Consider the following 20,518-nt stretch of genomic DNA (forward strand, 5'->3'; position numbering starts at 1 on the left):
TATAATTATTATATTATATATACAAAATTATGTGTACAGTATGCTGTATAATAAACCCAAACCTAAAAACCAACCAGGGAAAAAGGACCACAAAGAAATAAACCCCATATTCTTACCGTTTATTCGTTTTTTTAAAAGCTGTTTTCTCCTGTGGCTCCACAAGCCCGGTCTGAGAAATGGCGTGCTCCATATGAGCGCACGCTACCTTACAGACAAGCAACACTTAAGACCAAAGGGCCAGTTTCCTTGGGACTCACAAACCCCACCAGTTCCAGCCAGTCCCAGTCCTGCTTCATTTGGCTTCATCAGCTCCAAAGTCAAGTACTTTGGTAACTGACTGTGCAATAAGGACCTACTCTTGGTGCAGCTAGAGCAGCTCTGTCTGCAAACACAAGAAGAAGTCAGGAGTCCCCGATTTCCTCTCCAGGAAAGAAACTGCAACATTCAGCTAAGCCCAGAGAGAAAACACTCAACACTGTTATTGTTTCGAATTTCCACTACAGCACAGCCCTCCTGAGGCGCAGAAAGAAAACGGGCTGCCACCCTGCTCTCCAGGAACTTACAATCCAGTCCGCAAATAGGTCACTTATGCCAACAGTCAGAGACTTGTCACTGCTTGCAGCCTGGTGTTGAGAAGGACTCTGAGGTTGCACTTGGCTTTAGGGGTAAAGAGTTCCACGAGCTATTAGGTACCGGCCATGCGCAAGCCAGGGGGTGTGGCTGCACACAAGTATTTACTACCTGTATCCTTAGCTTTCCCAACTACCTGCTTCCTTGCATCCTAGAGAGGATGGAAGAGCCAGACCCTGCAACAGCCTTTCTTACAACCACGGCTGGCCATGTGACCAAGTCGTAGGCTGTTGGGGAGTTGAGGGGAACAGACCAGGATGTCTTGAGAAGTGTGTGAGGAGAGACTCTGCCCAATGAGTGCGGTGGTGGCGGACACGAAGCTTGGAGCAGCTGCAGACACCCCGCCACCATCTGGGACACGTCTAGAGCTGCAGGATCCAATCCGGGAGCCACAAGCCATCTGGGCCTGTGCGCACTTGAGATGCAGCTAGCGCTCTAAGCACACACCAGATTTCAGAAGCTCCAGACAAAAAAGGAGCAAAATATCACATTAGCACTTCTTCTTAATGATTACATGTTGAAATGACAATATTGTGGACTTATTGGATTAAATAAAATATTATTAAAAGTTGCCATTTCTTTCTTTATACCTTTTTAAAAAATGAGACTACTGGAGAATTTTAGATGACCCAGGTGGCTCTCATGAGGTTCTCGTTGTCCACTGCTGATCCGGAGAACTTCAGGGATCATGGCTCGGAGCCCTGACACTGTTGAACCATTGAACCAACACTGGCAATGACCCCCAGACCTCCTGTTATATAATAAAGCCACGATTGTCAAGGCTGCTCGTTAAGCCTCACAATTGGCAGCTTAAAAGTAGGCAGGACAGATGTTGTCCCCAATTCACAGATGAAGAAACAGAGGTTCAGAGAGGAGGAGTGTTGCTCAAGGTCACATGAAGGTCAGGTGGTGGGGGAGAGGCAGAATAAGTTCAGAACCCAAAGCTCCTTTATCTCAGTGTAGGATCTTTCTTCTGCACTGAGCTGTCTCTTAAACACAAGGACACACAATCTATAATAACGAAAGCCTAATATGCTGAACGACCTTCCAAACATCATTCCAGACGTCCTTCTGGACGAAGTTGCCGTGGCAGAGGCTGAGGCAGAGGCAGTTAGGGGTGATCAGGCAGGCAGGTGAGCAGTTAGGGATGATGAGGCAGGCAGGCAGAGTGGTTAGGGGCGATGAGGCAGGCAGGCAGGCAGGCAGGCAGGCGAGCAGTTAGGAGCCAGCAGTCTCAGATTGCGAGAGGGATGTCCAACTGCCAGCAGTCAGACATCGCCCGAAGGGTCCCAGATTGGAGAGGGTACAGGCCGGGCTGATGGACACCCCCCTCATGCACGAATTTCATGCACCGGGCCTCTAGTAGTAAATAAAATCTTGGGTACACCTATGTGTGTGGGTTACCCTGTCACCTGGAAAGTATGAGCTTCTGCTTCCAAAATATGCTGGGAACAATTCTCAGTGGTGTTTCTACATGTCACAGCTTTTGTTCCCCACCATCTTTTCAAGGACGTTTATACAGCAGCCTTGGAAGACACAGATAGTGTCACCCTCTAGGGGCAGAGGGAACATTTTTTTGCCGCCTGGGATAACAAAGATAGTGTCTCCTTTGGGGGCAAAGGTTGGACAGCATTGCTTGCCACTCCTTTATAAGGTTACAGGTTTCTAAGCTCAGGGTCCCTCAGTTGTGACACAGACACACTGCGGGCACAGTATCCACCTGGGCCCACTCCGCATCACCACAGGACACTTCAGGATGAAGGAAACATGAAGCAAGCATGAAGCTCACGCTGCCCGCTGGACCCCCGTGAATAATAAAGCCCTCTGCCTGCACCGCCCTGCCCCTCGGCTGCAAGGACCTTCTGCAAACAGGACAGCGGTGGGGCCCATGCTGTGGCAGACCACCCAGACTACCCTTCAGGAACGGAGAGCTTACTCCCCAGCCCTCAGCTGACAGCCTCTTTTGGAGGTGGCTTCAGCCACGGAGGGCTGCCTTACCCCATCCTGGGATGGCCTGCAGCCTGCATGCAATGACTGTCTGACATGGAGTATAAAGGCCTGACCCCGCACCCCAACTGGGTAAAACTCTAAAGGGTCATCCCAGCTTCAGAAGTTCCTGTAGGGATGGCTGAGGGCTCCACTGGGACTGCCCTGCAGCTCACCTCCTCCTTTCCCTTCCACAGACTAGAGTCCCAAGAGTAGCCCCTCCTAAGTCCCCTGCATCCTTCATCGACATCTGACAGTCTGCTTTCCCGGGAACCTAACCTGTAACCGTGGGGGCCAACACACAGGGATTTCCTGGCCTGAGGGACTGCACAGCTGTCTAGGATCCAGACTTCAGATCTGAGTGCTAGACAGCCTTGTGCTTCAGCCACAGCCTTTCTGTGGCTTCTGTGACCGGTGAAATGGAAGGGCCTGCCCTGAGGCACACGGAACAATGAAGATGTGCCCAGCAATCTATCTGACCCCTGAGGCTATAAAATCAGCAGTCACTGGTATCTGTGAATCTCAGTTGACAACCCGGCTTCTTTTGCTCTGGTTCCTTGACAATTAAAAAAAAAAAAAAAGAAAAGCATTTCCCCTTTCATTGAGCACATCCACTTCAACGTAGGTGACAAAGAAAAACTTACCTTTTGAGAGGGCAAGGGGAGAACCCGGTTGGTTTTCACAGTGCAAACGCTATAAGCAAATTCTGATGGTCTCTCACCTGGGCAGCTCCTGGGCTCGGGGTAGCAGCTAGTCTGGGGCTTGGGGCTAACTTCACAACCTCCGAGAAGGGCACGCCTGTCCCAGCTGCAAGGCCTAGAAAAGGAAAGCTCAGTTCACGTCAGTGTGTGTTGCAAACCAGGACACTCACCGGAAATAGCATTTTCTCTCTGGGGCGACAAAATGCTCTAAAACGGGATCGGGCGATGGTTGCACCCCTCAGTAAATTTATTAGAAATCACTGAGTTGTATACTTACAACTGGGTCATTCTTATGTCATATGATCGTGCCTTGATAAAACCATTCACACAGAGAGAGAGAGAAGAGGAAAATCTCAAGTGCAGGCCTCCTCAGCAGGGCCTGGTTTGTCTTGCTCATTGATAGACCTGTCCGTCCTCGGCTGAGCCCTGGCATCTAACAGAGGGGAGGGCCGCCTGCCTCTCCTCCCTCAAATTACTCATCCCTCCCGTCGCCTCCATCACTCACTACATCCGAGCCAGCCCAGCGGCTTTCAATCCCTCCTGCCTCGGAGCCTTTTCACTGGGTGGAATGTTCTTCTCTCTCCATGTACTTATTCTTTTCTCCTGGGATAAGCGGCGGCCAAGAACCGCCCTGGCTTGGGAGGCTCCCCCCGCCTCCCCTCCGCCTCTCAGCACCATCGGCTTCCCTCAGAGCACTTCTCACAGTTGTGTTGACGGTCCCTGCCTTGCTCTGTGAGGCCAGGGCCTGGGTCTCCACTGGCGCCTGGGGCCTCGCACACTACCTGCATACAGGAGGCACTCGATAAGTACTCACCAAGCAAACGCGTGGCAGTGCTGGAAAAGAGGGAAGGTTGCCGCAGGTGGGCAAGAGACAGTGAAGGGTCTGCAGGCAATTTAAGGAGTAGCATCGGATTGACAGGGAAACAACCCCACCAGGAGTGAAGGAGCCCACGGAAGAGGTGAGGTGGTTTTCTATCCGAGGGCTGGAGTACGCCAGCTCGGAGCTGTGTGGATGAGCGAAGAGGATGAGTGGTGCGGTGGCCAGCGGTGAGACTCATCAAAAGATCTAGCTCCCTTTCCACCCCTTCACGGACTGCTGCGTGTGAAATTCATCCCCGGACCCAGCTGGGGAGAAGAGGTCTCTAGATGAAGTGGCTGCGGCACCTCGGGGTGGGAACGGATATGCTAGGACAGGGGTGGGGGCCCTTTCTCTGCCAAGGGCCATTTAGATATTGATAACATCACTCGCGGGCCATGCAGAATTATCCACTTAAAAATTAGCCTGCTATATTTGGTCTAACATTTAATTAACTCATCCCTAATGCCTTGGCCGGGCCAGACCAAATGATTTCACAGGCCTCATGTGGCCCATGGGCCAGACATTCCCCATCTCTGTGCTAGGTCTTAGCTCGGGTTTTGGTTTTGGGGGGCAGAGTAGGGCAATGCCCCCAGATAACCTTTGGCAACTAAGTAGGCACATAAAAGGAAAGATGGGAGAGAAACGCATGCAGCAGAGTGGCAAAGTCCGCCCCAAAAAGGAGTTCTTTCCCTGCTTTGGCAGGAGGAGGAGGAGGAGGAGGAGGCAGACCCAGGCTTCTCGTGGGCAACACGGAAGGCTGGACGATTGTGGACGTGTTTTCAAAGTCCTGAAGCGAAGTATTTTGAACTTAGAGTCCTCTGCCCAGCCAAGGTCACATTCTTTGGGAGGACAAAGCAAAGCCCTTGCTGGCCATGTGAGGCCTCAGAAAATTATCACCTACTGAATTCCCTCTTAAAAACGTATTTAGGTTGTATATGTCAACAAAAAACTAGCATAGACTGGAAGGAGAAACTGCAGTGAGTTAAAAAAGAAAAAAAAAACTCATAGGTAAGTGCAAGTAAAACCCAATACGATGTAAATTTTAACTGCAAACATAACAATCTGGAAATAAAGTGTCCAATGATCATGATGCAGGAGCTGGTGTGAAGTGCTGTGAGGTGGATGGGGTGTGGAGGGAAGGGAATAAAAGAGGTAATTATTAAGAGGAGGACATGGTCCCGAATTAATTCTCAATATCAGTAGGAAATATATGTTTTAAAAGGTGTGTTAATCCTGGCTGGAGTGGCTCAGTGGTTGAGCGTCAACCCATGAACCAGGAGGTCATGGTTCAGTTCCTGGTCAGGGTACACAGCTGGGTTGCGGGCTTGATCCCTGGTAAGGGGTGTGCAGGAGGCAACTGGTCAATGATTCTCATCATTGATGTTTCTATTTCTATTTCTCTCTCCCTTCCACTCTCTAAAAAAATAAATATATTATATATTATATATTTTAAAGGTGTGTTAAAAAGTTAAAAAGTAAACGTGTGAAGAACGGAACCTCTAGAGCAGTGGTTCTCAACCTTCCTAATGCCGTGACCCTTTAATACAGTTCCTCATGTTGTGGTGACCCCCAACCATAAAATTACTTTCGTTGCTACTTCATAACTGTAACTTTGCTACTGTTATGAATATGTAATTATATATGTGTTTTCCGAAGTCTTACGCGACCCCTGTGAAAGGGTCGTTCAACCTCCAAAGGGGTCGCGACCCACAGGTTGAGAACCGCTGCTCCTGAGGGCAAAGACAAAGCCCTTAAGGTACATGGGCAGCTGGAGGAGCATCCTGAGCCGTCAAGGGGCAGAGAAAACTGACCAAATGGAAGGAAGACCGCTCCTGTGTGCTGCTCCTGCCACAACGCTCCCAGGTGGGGGGATTCCTTTACTACCAGGGGTGTGAGAGAGGCCTCCATGAGAGCCCAGACGCACGTGGCGCTGTCCAAGGTCCTGAAGTGCCTGGCTCCTAAGCCTTTGCGGTTGACTCAACGCCCCGCTCTTGCTGAAAAGACTCTGGACTTCATCCACCTCTCCTGCCCACCAGCTGTCCACACCCAGGCACTCGTGCCCTCAGTATGCCTACGTCCATTCCCAATGAGCCTGTGCTGAGCCTGATCCTGACCAGGCCTCACTCAGGACCCTGCCACTCCTTCCCCACTTTACGTCGAGGATAAAGGGACTGAAAATTGGGGTTGGTTCTCGCCTTCTGGGAAGGAGAAAAATGAAGGTACAGCCAACAAGACTCCAATGTCCCGAAAGACTGGGGACACCCCAGTCTCCCCTTTCCAGCCTCCTCAACCCAGTGAGTGCCCACCCGGTCTCCCCCATCCATCGACCTACCGTGGAAAGCTCGGTAAGCGGAGCCCACGCAGGCTGAGTTGGCGGTGTCTATGACATATACCGGGGCGCCAAACACATCCGAAAGCACCTGGAGAGGACAGAGGTTCTGACTGTGGCGAGTCACTCCTCAGAGGGAACACGGGGAGCCTGGCCCACATTTTCCGGCTCTTCCCTCATCCATCTTCTGATGCCTCCCAGGACACCTCTACTGCCTTAAAGGAAGTGCACTTGGCCATGTGCCCGTGATAAAAGGGTCCGGATGACCTACAGGAAGTCTCGAGTGGAGGACCACAGCTCTCCAGGTTGTCCCCGCACTGTCTAACCATGGCATCGAAGACAAGGAGGAAGATTTAGGAAGTATGCTTAGCAAATGGTCAAGGTGGAGATGGCTGGGTATCAGACTAATATTCACAAGCCCAAACCCAACGAACAAGGGCATGTTTTATAGGAATAAATACAAAGTTTTCCATTTAGAGCCTCCTAATAAATTGCATACACATAGAATGGGGGACATGTGCTAAGAGGAGCTCACATGGAAAAGACTTGGGGGTCTTTTTTGTTATTAATCCTCATCAGAGGACATTTTTCCATTGATTTATAGAGAGAGTGGAAGGGAGAGGGAGTGACAGAGAGAGAAACATTGATGTGAGAGAGACATATCGATTGGTTGCCTCCCACAGGCACCCTGGGATCGAGCCTGCAATTGAGGTACGTGCCCTTGACCAGAACTGACCCCAGGACCCTCAGTCTGTGGGCCAATGCTTAATCCACTGAGCCAAACTGGCTAGGGCAAGACTTGAGGGTCTTAATTGAACAGAGATATTGTAGTAGATGCCACTGATACCCTATATGTATCCCCTGACTGGACCATTGTGCACCCCTCTCCAGATGCTATGAATATTGGCTACTAATGGCTCACAGCTGTCCCTCCTTAAAAGAACTACTCCCTTGCCCTAACCAGTTTGGCTCAGTGGATAGAGCATCGACCTGTGGACTGAAGGGTCCCAGGTTCGATTCCAGTCAAGGCATGTACTTTGGTTGTCGGCACATCCCCAGTAGGGGGTGTGCAGGAGGCAAAAATTTCTCTCTCATTGATGTTTCTAACTCTATTCCTCTCCCTTCCTCTCTGTAAAAAATCAATAAAATATATTTAAAAGAAAAAAAAGAACTACTCCCTGCTGAACAGAGGCTGACTCTCACAGGAGTTATTTCCACCTTCCCAGGATGGCCAGTTGGCCCCCTTACCCCAAGATGAAAACAAGTCTGCGGTAGAGTTCCTGTTCCAGATCTCCCCACGGGATGGAGCTGAAGCCGACGCCAGCCAAAAGCACATCCTTGCTTGCCCTTCTGCCCTGCCTGCATCTCCCACCCCCTCTCTCCCAGGAGAACTCTCTCAACACATCACTTTATAGAAAATGCCCATTTCAGACTCTGCTTCTAGAGAATCTTACCTAAGGCAGATATGTTACAAGTCAAGAGTCAATGCAGTTATTCGAACAGCTAAGGCAGCCTCAGGATACATCCCAAAATACTCAGCCCCAAGATGTAACAGCCTGATTGTCAGACATCTGCAGGTTGATTCCAATTTTGGTCACATATCTCTAGCATAGTGGAGGATCAGAAAGACCGTGACCAAGTCCGGAAACTGTATTACAAGAGGAATGGTTGAGAAATCAGAGATCTTTACACTGGAAGGCAGAAGCTTTTAGGAAGGCAAGAACACCGGCATGCGATGTCAGGTATGACGTGTGGTACAGGTCGTGTGACTACAGAGGCCGGTGCTGGGATCAGAGAGTGGAGTTACACAGGGCAGCGGATTTCCCGAGTCTAAGACAACCTGCTCACAGTGTAAGCTGCAAGGCAGCAGATCTGGCTTCCTGGGAGGGAAGGAGTGGGAACAGGCATTCCTCCTGCTGAATGTCTGGCTCTTAGAAGTAACAGACATGGGCCTGGCCGGTGTGGCTGGATGGTTGAGCGTCGACCTATGAACCAGGAGGTCACGGTTCGATTCCCAGTCAGGGCACATACCTGGGTTGCGGGCCCCAGTAAGGGGGCATGCAAGAGGCAGCCAATCAATGATTCTCTCTCATCATTGATGTTTCTCTCTTTCTCCCTTCTTATCTGAAATCCATTTTTTTTTAAAAAACAATTTTTTAAAAAGAATGAACAGATATGGGAGAGATCCTTTCAACACTTACTTGTAGTATGTCTCTGTTGTGAGATGCCCCTCCAGTGGCCAAAATCTTTGTCTTGGGCACTGCAAGGAGAAAGAAAAAAATGACTGGCGGTTTCCCAGAGTTCTTCAGCCACAAAGGGCTTGTGTTGGCCATTGCTTCTTGCTTATCACAGAGGATGGGGGGAGAGACCCTAAGCTGATTCTGTCCCCTATAATCGGCTTGTGCGGCTGCTGCCCACCCACCTCTTAAAATCATCTTTTTCTTTTATTAAAAATCTCTCAACAAAACAGGAAAGAAGGGACCTTAATAATTAAATGTCCAAAATATACAACACACATCATTCTTAACAGAAACATCTAGAAGCATTCTCTTTAAGACTTGTGTGCTGCCCGGCCGGTGTGGCTCAGTGATTGAGCATCGACCCATGAACCATGAATGGTTTGATTCCTGGTCAGGGCTCATGCTGACTGATGGATTCTCCCTCATCATTGGTGTTTCTCTCTCTCTCCCCCTCTCTGAAATCAATAGAAATATATTAAAAACGAAACAAAAATAGCCTCTCTGCCTGACTGCAGGGAAAGCACATGAGGAAGGCTTTTGATAAACTTCAGGGATTGCATGCACAAAGGAAATACTAGTAGGACTATAGCAAGATAGAAATAAGCCCATCAAGAAGACTGGAAGAACTTCCAGGTGGTACAAGGGGCTGGAAGGGGAGATTCTAAGTAGTTTTCTTTACTTTCCAAACTTGCTAAGATAAGGTTTGATTGCTTTTACAAACCAACCTCAACAAAATGAATATATACACAGAAACATAAGCTGAAAGGGACCATGGTGTTAGCCCAGTGCAGATGGGTACATGTCTGTCAGTGTCTAAACATCAAGAGAGCGATGGTTCTTTAAATAAAGCATCTGTAGCCAGTAGTTAAGAACTCAGAGTCTGGACCTAGCTGGTTTGGCTCAGTGGATAGAGCATCGGCCTACGAACTGAAGGGTCCCAGGTTCGATTCCAGTCAAGGGCATATGACCGGGTTGTGGGCTCAATCCCCAGTAGGGGGCATGCAGGAGGCAGCGAAGAACCAAGAGTCTAGAGCCAGAAGCTTGGTTCAGAAGCTCTGCCAGCCTCAACGTGTTAAGCAAGCGACTTAACACGTTTCCTACTTTGGGGAGTGGGAGTAACTACCAGCACCTACCTCGGAGCGCTGCTGTTAGTAAGGAATGAGTGCTTAGAACCAGGCTGGGCACACAGTAGGTGCTTAATAAATGTTAGGAGCTATTATTATCATGACCACCAGCCCTACATCAAGTGCCTCTTTATTCTCTTTAAACACTATTATAACAAGATTAGGGCTGATCAAGAAGGAACCCAAGCGGGTCCATCCACACAGCAGCTGGAAGATGACGCCTCTTAGTGCTGTGGGGGGAGTTGGGAGGGTGTGGGGGGTGTAGGTGTGTGTGTAGGGGGAGCAAGCTCATTCATTTACATGATCCTGTTGGAGAGGAGCCCAGCAGAGCTGGCGAACAGGTTTGATTGTGCTTTTAGGCTCGCTAAGAGGATAAGTAACTTTATGCTGTTTTGCACAGGAAATGCTTTAAAGGCTGAGAATGATGGCATGATCACATTACCTTCCTGAGCCCAGGAGGACCTCCCTGCCCTCGCTGCCTCTCCCTGCACACCCAGCTGCCCCTCCTGACAGCTAGAGAACCCTTCCAACCACAGCAAACAGCTGTGTCTGCTCTCGAATTTGGTGTACACGGAATCCTGCCACATGTATTTGGGTTTGGCTTCTTTTGCTCAGACTTCCATTGGTGAGATCGATTCTGTCCCATGCGGTTGAGGCCAGGCCCTTTTCATTTCTGTGTGTACTATCACGTTGTGTGAACACCCACAAGGCACGGATCCTGGCTGTCATCAACGGGTATTGGGTTGTTTCCCATGTGGGGCATCAAGCACAGAGCCCTGATGCGTGGTCTCCGGCACGTCTTTGGAGAACATGCGTACATACTTCTGACACACGTCCGCCGAGGGCTGTGCCTGCAGCTTAGTAGTTGCTGCCTAACAGGTCTTCAAAAGGTCTCCCTGATGCTTATTTTTTAATATCCGCTTACTTGGTGGGTTCAAAAGCATAACACGTGCTGCCTAGAACTTAGACTGCCCATGAAAGTACCCGGAGGAGGCCATCAAGCGAAGGGGCTTCAGTTTTCTACCTTCTCTTGTGACAACAGCTGCTGCCCAGAGGGACAAATACATGTTAGAAACCTGGTTTCCTTGCATAACCCTCACACCATACCAACGCCATCAGTACGGGGGACTCACTCACCTCCTAAAGCTGCCCATTCCATAGCTCGAGTTCTTAGAAACCCCCTTCTTCCCCATGGGCTCCCCCAGCCCTGGTTCTGCTGCTCCGTTCCAGACCTCTCAGTGTGGACAGTGGCTCCACATTCCACTCCTCCCTATCCGAACTGAAATGCCCAGAACTGTGCCTCCAGGGAGGTGGGGCCTGGAAGGCGAGATAGAGGTCAAGGTCCAGCCATGGCCTCAGCCCAGACCTATCCCACCTGCGTGCCCATGTCCTCAGGGCCCAGGTCTTGAGACATTCAGTTTGCAGGTTGGAGCTTAGGATTACAGAAAGATTGCCGAGCCCGGCCGGTGTGGTTCAGTGACTGAGCGTCTATCTATGAACCAGGAAGTCACAGTTCGATTCCCAGTCAGGTCACTACCCAGGTTGTGGGCCCAATCGCCAGTGGGCGTCGTGCAGGAGGCAGCCAATCAATGATTCTCTCTCATCATTACTGTTTCTATCTCTCTCTTCCCCTCCCTCCCTCTCTGAAATCAATAAAAATATATTTAAAAAAGAAAGAAAGATCGTCAAGTCCTATAGCTCCTGGCCTGGAGATGAGGCTACAGGGGACAGAGCGGGAAACAGGAACGCCTGTCCCCTCATGTAGGCTGCCCACAAGAGCCAGTCTTCTCGTTTTCAGGCCCCACCAGGGTCAGGCTCCTCTTCTCTTCTGCCTGAGGCCCCTGCGATGGAGCCTTAACAGACAGACCCCGCCAGGCCACGTCTGACGGCCGAACAGGACCTCCAGCCCGGCGGTGCGAGTGAGACCCCGGCTCCCGCCCCAGAACACAGCCCGCCACCGCTCACTTACGGACTCGATAGCCCAGGCCCTCCGCATGAATCCTCTTGGCCATGAACTGTCCTTCAATCAGTGCTCGGATCTCCACATCCGCGGGGAACGCTGGGACCTGTGTCCAGGAGACAGCGAGCACGGAGTGAGGAGCGCTCACTGTCCACTCATGTGTGTGTTAGCATGTTAACCAATGACCCAGACTCGGAACGCATGACTCAGGCCTCCAGTGGAGCTCAGGCATAGCTGGGGACTCCCCACATCAAGCATGCACCCTGGCACATCAAAATAAATTCTTTTAATTGATTTGAGAGAGAGAGTAAGGGAGGGAGAAGGGGAAAGAGCAAGAGGGGGAGGTGGAGGAAGAGGAGAGAGAGAGAGAGAAACCTCGATTTGTCGTTTCAGTTATCCATGCATTCATTGGTTGGTTCTTGTATGTGCCCTGACCAGGGATCAAACCCGAAACCTTGGCGTATCGGGACGACACTCTAACCAACTGAGCTACCCGGCCAGAGGCTCAAAAACATTTGTTTTATCGATGGATGAGTGAATGAATGGAGCCCCTAAAAGGAGCACCATTCCATAGGCAACTGTTAAATGTAATACTCAGAATTGGAGCCGATGCAGCTCCAATACACGTAGCACATACCTCACGGTTTTCTGGGCTAAACCTATGACGCCCGATCATTTCAGGGGTGATCTCCTTGACGTCAAAATAAAAACCTGAAACAGACCAGGAAGAGATTCGCTGTCTGCGATCAAAAGCAAAAGGTGGGCGTCTCAAGACTTAGAAAAAGGGAGGGGTGCAGCGACCCCACATCTCTGTCACTGGGCCCCACTCACCCACGGGAGGACATCGACGAATTCTCTCAGTCCCTGGCCCTCCAGCAGGACAGAGGGCATCCGGAAAGGCCTCGGCTAGTTTCCTTAGACAGCTTTCCCCACGCTCACCTGGCAGCCGGGCCCCGGGCAGCTGCCCCACTAGCCCTGAAATACCTGCCCACGCCCCCTCCCTGCTGAGAGGCCTGTTCCAGACGCCGGGCACTTTTCCTAACAGGACCTGGTGCCTGCAGCAGAAAGCTGTGCACAGGATGCACCAGAAGGGAGCAGGCACTGTGGCTGCCACCTCTGAGGCTGCCACCAGGCGCTCTGAAGGGGCAGGAGATGCAGCGATGGCCCCATCTTCCACTCACTCAGAACACAGGGTCTCAGACCAGCTGTCAGGCCCATGGAGCGCAAGTGTAGACACACAGGGCTCTCCTGGGCCTCTCCCTGGGCCTCCTCTCCCCCTACTCACGGGGCGCCAGGCCCTGCCCCTTCCACAGGCAGCTGCTGCCCCTCCCCGGGCCTGGCCTGCGCAGCACCCAACAGCCTACCCAAGCTTCCGCCATTCCCCATCTCTGTGGACCGCAGCGCCTTCGAGAACTCGCTCCAGGAACCGGAAGCCGACTCGTCGCGGATCTTCTCTCTCATGAGCGAGCCATTCTTAAAGCTGCAGAAGTGCACACAACCCTGAGGGAGCGCCCCAGTGCGCGCTGACTGGACACACGTGTTGCCAAGAAGAGGAGCTGCAGGTCAGGCTGGACCACAACCCCCAGCCACTGCATGGCAGGGATCTGCGGCTCTCCCTCAAGTACCAGGCCCAGCTCAGGTCCCAGGAATCACCTGGAAATGCACTTGTCTCGGGCCGTTTACAGAGGAGGCTGCCACAGAGGAGCCCCGAGAGGGGCAGGGAGCTGGGGTTCTGCACACGGTACCACCTGCACAACGGGGAGGGGCTGGCTAGATCTGCTAGACCCACATATTCCCCAGCAGTTCCTGGGGCGTAGAGGCTCAGAAGCCTCCCTCAGTAGTTTTCAGCGAGTGTCTGAAGGCCTGTGCTCAGCGCACCCCCTTCCTGTAGGAACTGAGTCGACCATGTGCCAAACATGTCATCACAGTACAAAGTAAACGCTCCCCTTCTCCTCATGTTATGAACAAAGCGTGGCCCAGACATGCTAGGGCCGTGGTCAGCAAACTGCGGCTCGCGAGCCACATGTGGCTCTTTGGCCCCTTGAGTGTGGCTCTTCCACAAAATACCACGTGCGGGCGCACGCGTACAGTGCAATGGAAACTTCGTGGCCCATGCACAGAAGTCGGTTTTCGGCCTGGGCGAGTCTATTTTGAAGAAGTGCTGTTGATATCTGGTGGCTCTGTTGACTTAATGAGTTTGCTGACCACTGTGCTAGGGTGTCTGCCCCAGGCCACACACAGGCTGAGCACCCAGGGTGTGGGTGGTAGGGCTGGAATTGGGACTTGGGTTTGGGGGACTCCAGGTCCTGGGTTGCTCCCACCCAGCTCTGTGTCAGCAGGACCCAGTGAGTCCCAGGGTCTCAGCTGCCCACAGGAGCCTGCTCAGTGGGACAACTTGGGGTGCTCCTGATGGGGGCAGACGGCCTTCCTCCCCACCCAACCTACCACAGCAGCGCCATGTAGTGCCGGGGGTCGACCGGGCTGCAGAAGATGTGGCCTTCCAGGGCGGGCGTGGGCTCCTGGAGCCAGAGGAACAGGGTGTCGCTGGTGCCCAGGCTGATCTGAGGAGAGATGGGCAGGGTGAGGTACCCCGTCCTTGCCCAGCTCCACCGCCCTGACCCCAACGCTTCCCTCCTTGGGCTGCAGACCGCGGAGTAAAGGCCACTTCTGGGGAGAAACCTGTTCTGACCCTCCCGCACCACAGGAGCCCAAGGTCAGCTCCCCAGATACAGGCTGTCCCGGATCCTACGGGCTGACCTTCTAGAACTCACCACAACTGCGTCTAACTAATGGTGTGGGTGATGGATGACTGGTTCCCCAAGCAACTGCCCACTACACCCAGGAGGGCATGGGTGGTGTCTGTCTTTCTCAGTGGGGAGCTCACATCCTCACACCTTCTGCCACTGTGCCCGCCAGGACTGGCCACTGTCAAGGCGGGCAGAGGACTCAGCCAAGGCGAATGGCCTTCTGAGAGAGAAGACGTGGGCAGGCCCTGGGTCTCCCTGTCCCCTCCCTCCGCTGCCCTTTGGAACCAGCAGGCCCTCTGATAGGCAACAGCGATGACCCCCAGGGCAGACAGAGCTGGCTCCACCTGTGGGCGTGAGCAGTCACCTTACCGCAATGTCACCTTCCTCCAGCCTCATGCCTGCCAGCGATGCTGAGGATGGGAGGGGAGCCTCTGGTTAGCCACCTGGGAGCCACAGAGCAAACGACAATCGCCCCCCAGATGGGAGCACAGCCCCCACCCCCCTCCCTGAACCTACATGCTAAGGATAGAGGCAGGAACAGGGTGACCTGAGGGCTCAGGAGGTCCCCAAAGGAAGTCCCAGGGGGGAGAGAGTGGAGGCTCTGTAGTCAGGGCCTTTGATTTGGGCTGGGACCTCTTCCCTAAGGCAGTCCACACTCCCCACCCACCGTCAGGGGCTCCCAGGAGCGCTGAGAATGGAGGGGGCCAGATCAAGACACCAGGACACAACAAAAATAAAAAATAAATAAAAAATAAAAGACACCAGGACACATACGGCAGAAAAAGACAGACGTGAGACGGGAGTGAGGGGCTTTCCCTGGCCCAGGGGTAGGGAAAGGGCCGGGTCATGTGGCCCACACAGCGATCTCGATCTGCCTTGTTCACTGATAACTGAAAGAAGGCCTGTCACGTAGTAGATGCTCACTAAACACCGGGAGAATGAATGAATGAGTGAAAGGAGAAATGTGGGAAGAGGTGGACTCAGATATTGCTGGTGAGGTGCAATCAGCAGTGTGTGTCAGAGCCTTGGGTCCAGGAATCCCCCCGAGAGCGTATCCTCTAGGCCCCAGAGTCCAGGGACAAGACGCAACACAGGATGTGCATCTCAGCATTCGCACCGGAAGCCACGCCAACCTCCACCACAGCGGACTGGGGAAATCAATGCTGGGACAACCGTACCGAGACAACCATGAAAATGTTGGACACAAGCCTGCCCTGGTGGGTTGGACACAAAAAGGTCGGAAGGATGGCCACCACTTGTACTGTCAGGCCTCAGTGGGTGGGGAGTTTGGACTGCTTCAGGGAAGTGGCTGGTCCCAGCCCAATTTTAACTGTTTATGGATGATTTTTACATCCTTCCTTTGGTTTGTCAGTATTTCATTTTTTTTTCTGCAATGAAGAGGTATCCCTTGTGAATAAAACAAAAGCATAAGCTTTTGTTCGTCTGCTTGTTATTGTTATTTTAATGAAGGTGCAAAAAATGTATTATTTAAAGCAACAGCAGCCTGAAGATGAGACTCAGGGAGGGACCGGCCTGAAACCAAAGTCCAAGAAAAAGGACAGAAAGCTGCTTCTTTGTCATTTCAGCTCACACGTGCCCAGAAGCGGACACTTCAGGGGTTAGAAGCAAGCCCAGTATCCCCCGAGCATTCTTCTCGTTGGGAGAGGAGGTAAGAACTAACACATGCTCCTAAGGCAGTGATGGCGAACCTGACATGCATGCCAAAGGTGACACGCGAACTCATTTTTTTAGTTGATTTTTCTTTGTTAATTGGCATTTAAATATATATAAAAAATATCAAAAATATAAATCTTTGTTTTACTATGGTTGCAAAGATCAAAAAATTTCTATATGTGACATGGCACCAGAGAAGCAAGCCCAGTATCCCCCGAGCATTCTTCTCGTTGGGAGAGGAGGTAAGAACTAACACATGCTCCTAAGGGGACTCAATGAACTTATTTTCACTTTGAAAGGAAAACAAGGTGTGTGCATGAGGAATAAGCCCCACCCGTAGATCAAATGACGGGTAGGGACTCAAAACCGAGTCCCAGAGGAAGGGTTAGAGGGAGTGGGAGGCTCAGCTTGGACCAGAAATGGCAGGTCTAGGAGCGGTGGGCAGGACTGCCTTCCTTGATCACGGTCAGTTTTCTCCTGGGTGGGGAGGCGGCCCTGTGGCTCCTGAGGACAGGCAGGGCCACGGTGGGGCAAGTCCAGGGAGACAGCTTTCAGGAGTGGAGCCTACATCCAGGGAGGGCGGGGCCCCACCCCAGGGGGGCTTCATGGAGGCCAGGCTATGGACCAAGGCAGGCTCCCTGGGGAGCGATACCCGCCAGGGACTCACCTGGGTTGTCCCCAGTGAAGGCCACCACTTTGCATCCCGGAGGAAACCCGTAGCGCTGGACGTAGTAGGAAGAAACGGGCCCCTGAGGAGGAAAAGCCGGCACCCTCTGCTGAGGCCAAGCCCGCCTTCCCAGCACAGCGTCCACCTGCAGGCCCCGGGACTGGGTCCGGCTCCAGGTCAGAGCCCGGAGCCGCATCACTCCCTGTGGCAAACCGGGATGTCCTTCCTGATCACAAAAGGCCAGAGGAGCCCGGACAGGTCATCCCACCACCTCCAAGACCACTTGATGTTGAGAGTCAAGGTCACCTAAGCAAGCCCATCTGCAACTTGCACATGTCACGAGAGCTTCAAATTCTGGATGTAGCATGAAAGCTAAGCAAATGAATTACCGGGGGGCACCCGTAAGCCAACTCGGGGGAGTAGACAAACCCTGACACGCTCCCCCGATCAGCCCAGCCATCGGATTAAGAACCACTGGGCAGCCCTGGCCGGGGAGCTCTGTTGGTTCAAGCATCATCCCCCTACGCCAAGGTTGGGGGTTCCATCCCGGTCAGGGCACATATAATAATAATCAATGAATGCATATGTAAGAGCAACAGCAAATAGATGTTTCTCTCTCCCTGCCTCTCTCGTTAAAATTAATAAACATTTTTTAAAAAAAGAATAACTGGACACATGAACACAGATGTCAACGGTCTAAAGAAAAAAAACCCAAAGGCAGTGCGGGGAGGGGGTCCCCCAGGAACCAGGGCCCTCAGGCGCCTCCACAAGCTGCTGTGGGACCAGAGGGCAGGGAACCCTCTAGACAGATGCGTAATCTTTAGAAAGCACAGCTAGGAAAAGAAAGTGTTTTTTCCCCCCTTTCCCTGACTTTACTTTAGTCCTGAAAGTTTAAAATACATGATAAGATTTCCTGGTGTCTGGGAAGAAACGTCTGTTCCCTCCAGCTCTTAAAGGAGCCACATCCCTGGAAAGAGGACCTACCACAACTGAGCATGACGGTACCGGGGGGCCCAGCTTCTCCTCTAAATGGGGTGCACAGGCACCAAGGCACGCCTGGGCCCAGACTTTGTCCTGGATCTGCAACAAGTTCATTCCAGAACCTACGGACAGCAGGAAACAAGAATTAGAAAGACCTTGCAAAAATGCACAGATCTGGGAGGGCGGATCATGCTCTAGCAGCAAACTTGGACCAGCGGTAGGTGTACCATGTGCCTGGGTCACGCTGGACCCAGCCAGCCAGCGGCCAGCAGGGCCTTTGGAACCACAGGCCCCGCCCCACCACCGCTTCTTCCAAATACTTCCTCAACAGCTCAGACACCACGGCTACCTGGAAAGCTGCTGCTCCCAGACCTGGCCGAGCATGACGGTACCGGGGGGCCCAGCTTCTCCTCTAAATGGGGTGCACAGGCACCAAGGCACGCCTGGGCCCAGACTTTGTCCTGGATCTGCAACAAGTTCATTCCAGAACCTACAGAAGGCAGGAAACAAGAATTAGAAACATCTTGTAAAAATGGGAGGGCGGATCATGCTCTCGCAGCAAACTTGGACCAGCGGAAGGTGTACCATGTGCCTGGGTCACGCTGGACCCAGCCAGCCAGCGGCCAGCAGGGCCTTTGGAAACACAGGCCCCGCCCCACCACCGCTTCTTCCAAATACTTCCTCAACAGCTCAGACACCACAGCTACCTGGAAAGCTGCTGCTCCCAGACCTGGCCGAGACCTGGCCAGGGCAGGCGAATATGTTGACAAGGAACTGCTCTGTGTCCCCTGAAGTTCAAGCTGTCTCCTCAGTGGTGGCCCATTGCTGATGTGGGCCAGCCCTCAGGGACTTCCCAACCACAGCGAACTTCGGGGAGAGCGCTCAGACTCCCCTCACCTTCCTCCTGCTCATCACCGAGCTCACCTCGTCTTGGCTACCACGACCTATTTCTCCCAAGGCTCTCCTCGGGATGGGGAAGGGGATGGAACCCGGAGCACAGGTGGAGGCAGACAGGGGGCTGGGGCAGGGATGGAGTCACCTGCCCATGAGAGGCAGCTGGTAAGTTAGGCGGTGACTCCTCAGGTGAGCGGAGCGGAAGGCTGAAGATCGTAGCCCTCGGGCGCCTACGGGAGCAGTGAGCAGCGTGTGACCTGCCCCAGAGCCACCCTGCCTCAGGGAGAGGTGGGGAGCACAGGTGCACACCGGCTCGACCACGTGTAAGTTCTGCTGATCTGAGTTCTATGCCATTAGCTGCAGGGACCTTTACTTCTCCAGACTGTGAGTGAAGCTTGTGGGGGGAGCGGGGGGGCATTCCTTAACCGCCTCATTTTATCCCCCTGAAAACTCGAATAATGTCGGGAACATGACAGCACTCGAAAACTTCAGCTGGATTCCGGGGGCTGAGAGCACTCACTCTGTTCTGTGGAGCGGAAGGCCCAGCGGAGACTGAAGATCCTGGCCCTCCGGCGCCTACGGGAGCAGTGAGCAGCGTGTGACCTGCCCCAGAGGCACCCTGCCTCAGGGAGAGGTGGGGAGCACAGGTGCACACCCCGCTCGTCCACGTGTAAGTTCTGCTGATCTGAGTTCTATGCCATTAGCTGCAGGGACCTATACTTCTCCAGATTGTGAGTGAAGCTTGTGGGGGGAGCGGGGGGCACTCCTTAACCGCCTCGTTTTATCCCCCTGAAAACTCGAATAACGTCTGGAACACGACAGCACTTGAAAACTTCAGCTGGATTCCGGGGGCTGAGAGCACTCACTCTGTTCTGCAGCCACTTTCCCGGGTCTGGGCTCCTGCTCTACATCCTCCTCCTGCTTCCGGTCACTCCTGCAGCCTAGGCCCACCCAAGAGTTCCTTCAGTATCTCCTCCCAGCCTTCCTTCCTCCCTGCTACCATTTCCATTTATTTTTGCTAAGGCTTTTTATTTTATTTTTCTAAAATATGCTTTTACTTATTTCAGAGAGAGGGAGAGGGAAAGAGGGATAGAAACATCGATGAAAGAGAAACATCAATCGACTGCCTCCTGCACACCCCCTACTTTATAAAATATGGCATATAGGATCAAGCCTGCAACCTGGGCATGTGCCCTGACTGGGAATTGAACCGGCGACCTCCTGGTGCATGGGATGACTCTCAACCACCTGAGCTGCGCCAGTTGGGTTTTGTTCAGGTTTTCATTCCAGAAGCTCACAACTCTCAGGAGTTTCCCAAATGTGAACACAAACGTCAATACCAAGATTGGCCCCGGCTCACCCCCGAGTCCTGGTGTTCAGGCCCATGAGGTCCTCACCTCCCCACACCTGGGTGGGTCTGTGCGACTATAGGCTGGGGCAGAAGTGATGGCACCTCAATTCCCAGATTACGGTGTCAGTCCTTCCTGGAGGAATCCAGCCGCGTTGTCATTAACAGCCCCCCAGGAACCGAGGCCTCTGACCAACAGGCCTGTGTGTGAACCTGGATCCTCCAGCCCATCACGCCTCTGGATGGCCGCAGCCCAGGGTCGCCAGCTGGACGGCCTCCTCACGAGAGCTCCTGAGCCAGAAGCACCCAGCTAAGCTGCTCCCACATTCCTGACCTTCAGAGACTCTGGGCGAAGAAACATTTGTGACCTGCAGCAGC

At 52.7% G+C, this 20,518-nt stretch overlaps 1 protein-coding gene across 1 annotated transcript in view; it reads right to left on the reverse strand.

Annotated features, from left to right (window-relative positions):
* Nucleotides 1–20,518, reverse strand: part of XYLB (xylulokinase homolog (H. influenzae)) — a 34,671-nt gene that overhangs the window by 2,135 nt on the left and 12,018 nt on the right. Inside the window, 10 exon segments of the mRNA XM_014530325.1 lie at nucleotides 3,338–3,432; nucleotides 6,509–6,596; nucleotides 8,707–8,765; nucleotides 11,839–11,935; nucleotides 12,467–12,540; nucleotides 13,194–13,309; nucleotides 14,275–14,390; nucleotides 14,946–14,986; nucleotides 16,918–16,999; nucleotides 17,902–18,020. Coding sequence (XP_014385811.1) covers nucleotides 3,338–3,432; nucleotides 6,509–6,596; nucleotides 8,707–8,765; nucleotides 11,839–11,935; nucleotides 12,467–12,540; nucleotides 13,194–13,309; nucleotides 14,275–14,390; nucleotides 14,946–14,986; nucleotides 16,918–16,999; nucleotides 17,902–18,020 — 887 coding nt within the window.

The sequence above is a fragment of the Myotis brandtii genome, unplaced genomic scaffold (assembly GCF_000412655.1).
Source record: "Myotis brandtii unplaced genomic scaffold, ASM41265v1 scaffold731, whole genome shotgun sequence".
Lineage (NCBI taxonomy): Eukaryota > Metazoa > Chordata > Mammalia > Chiroptera > Vespertilionidae > Myotis > Myotis brandtii.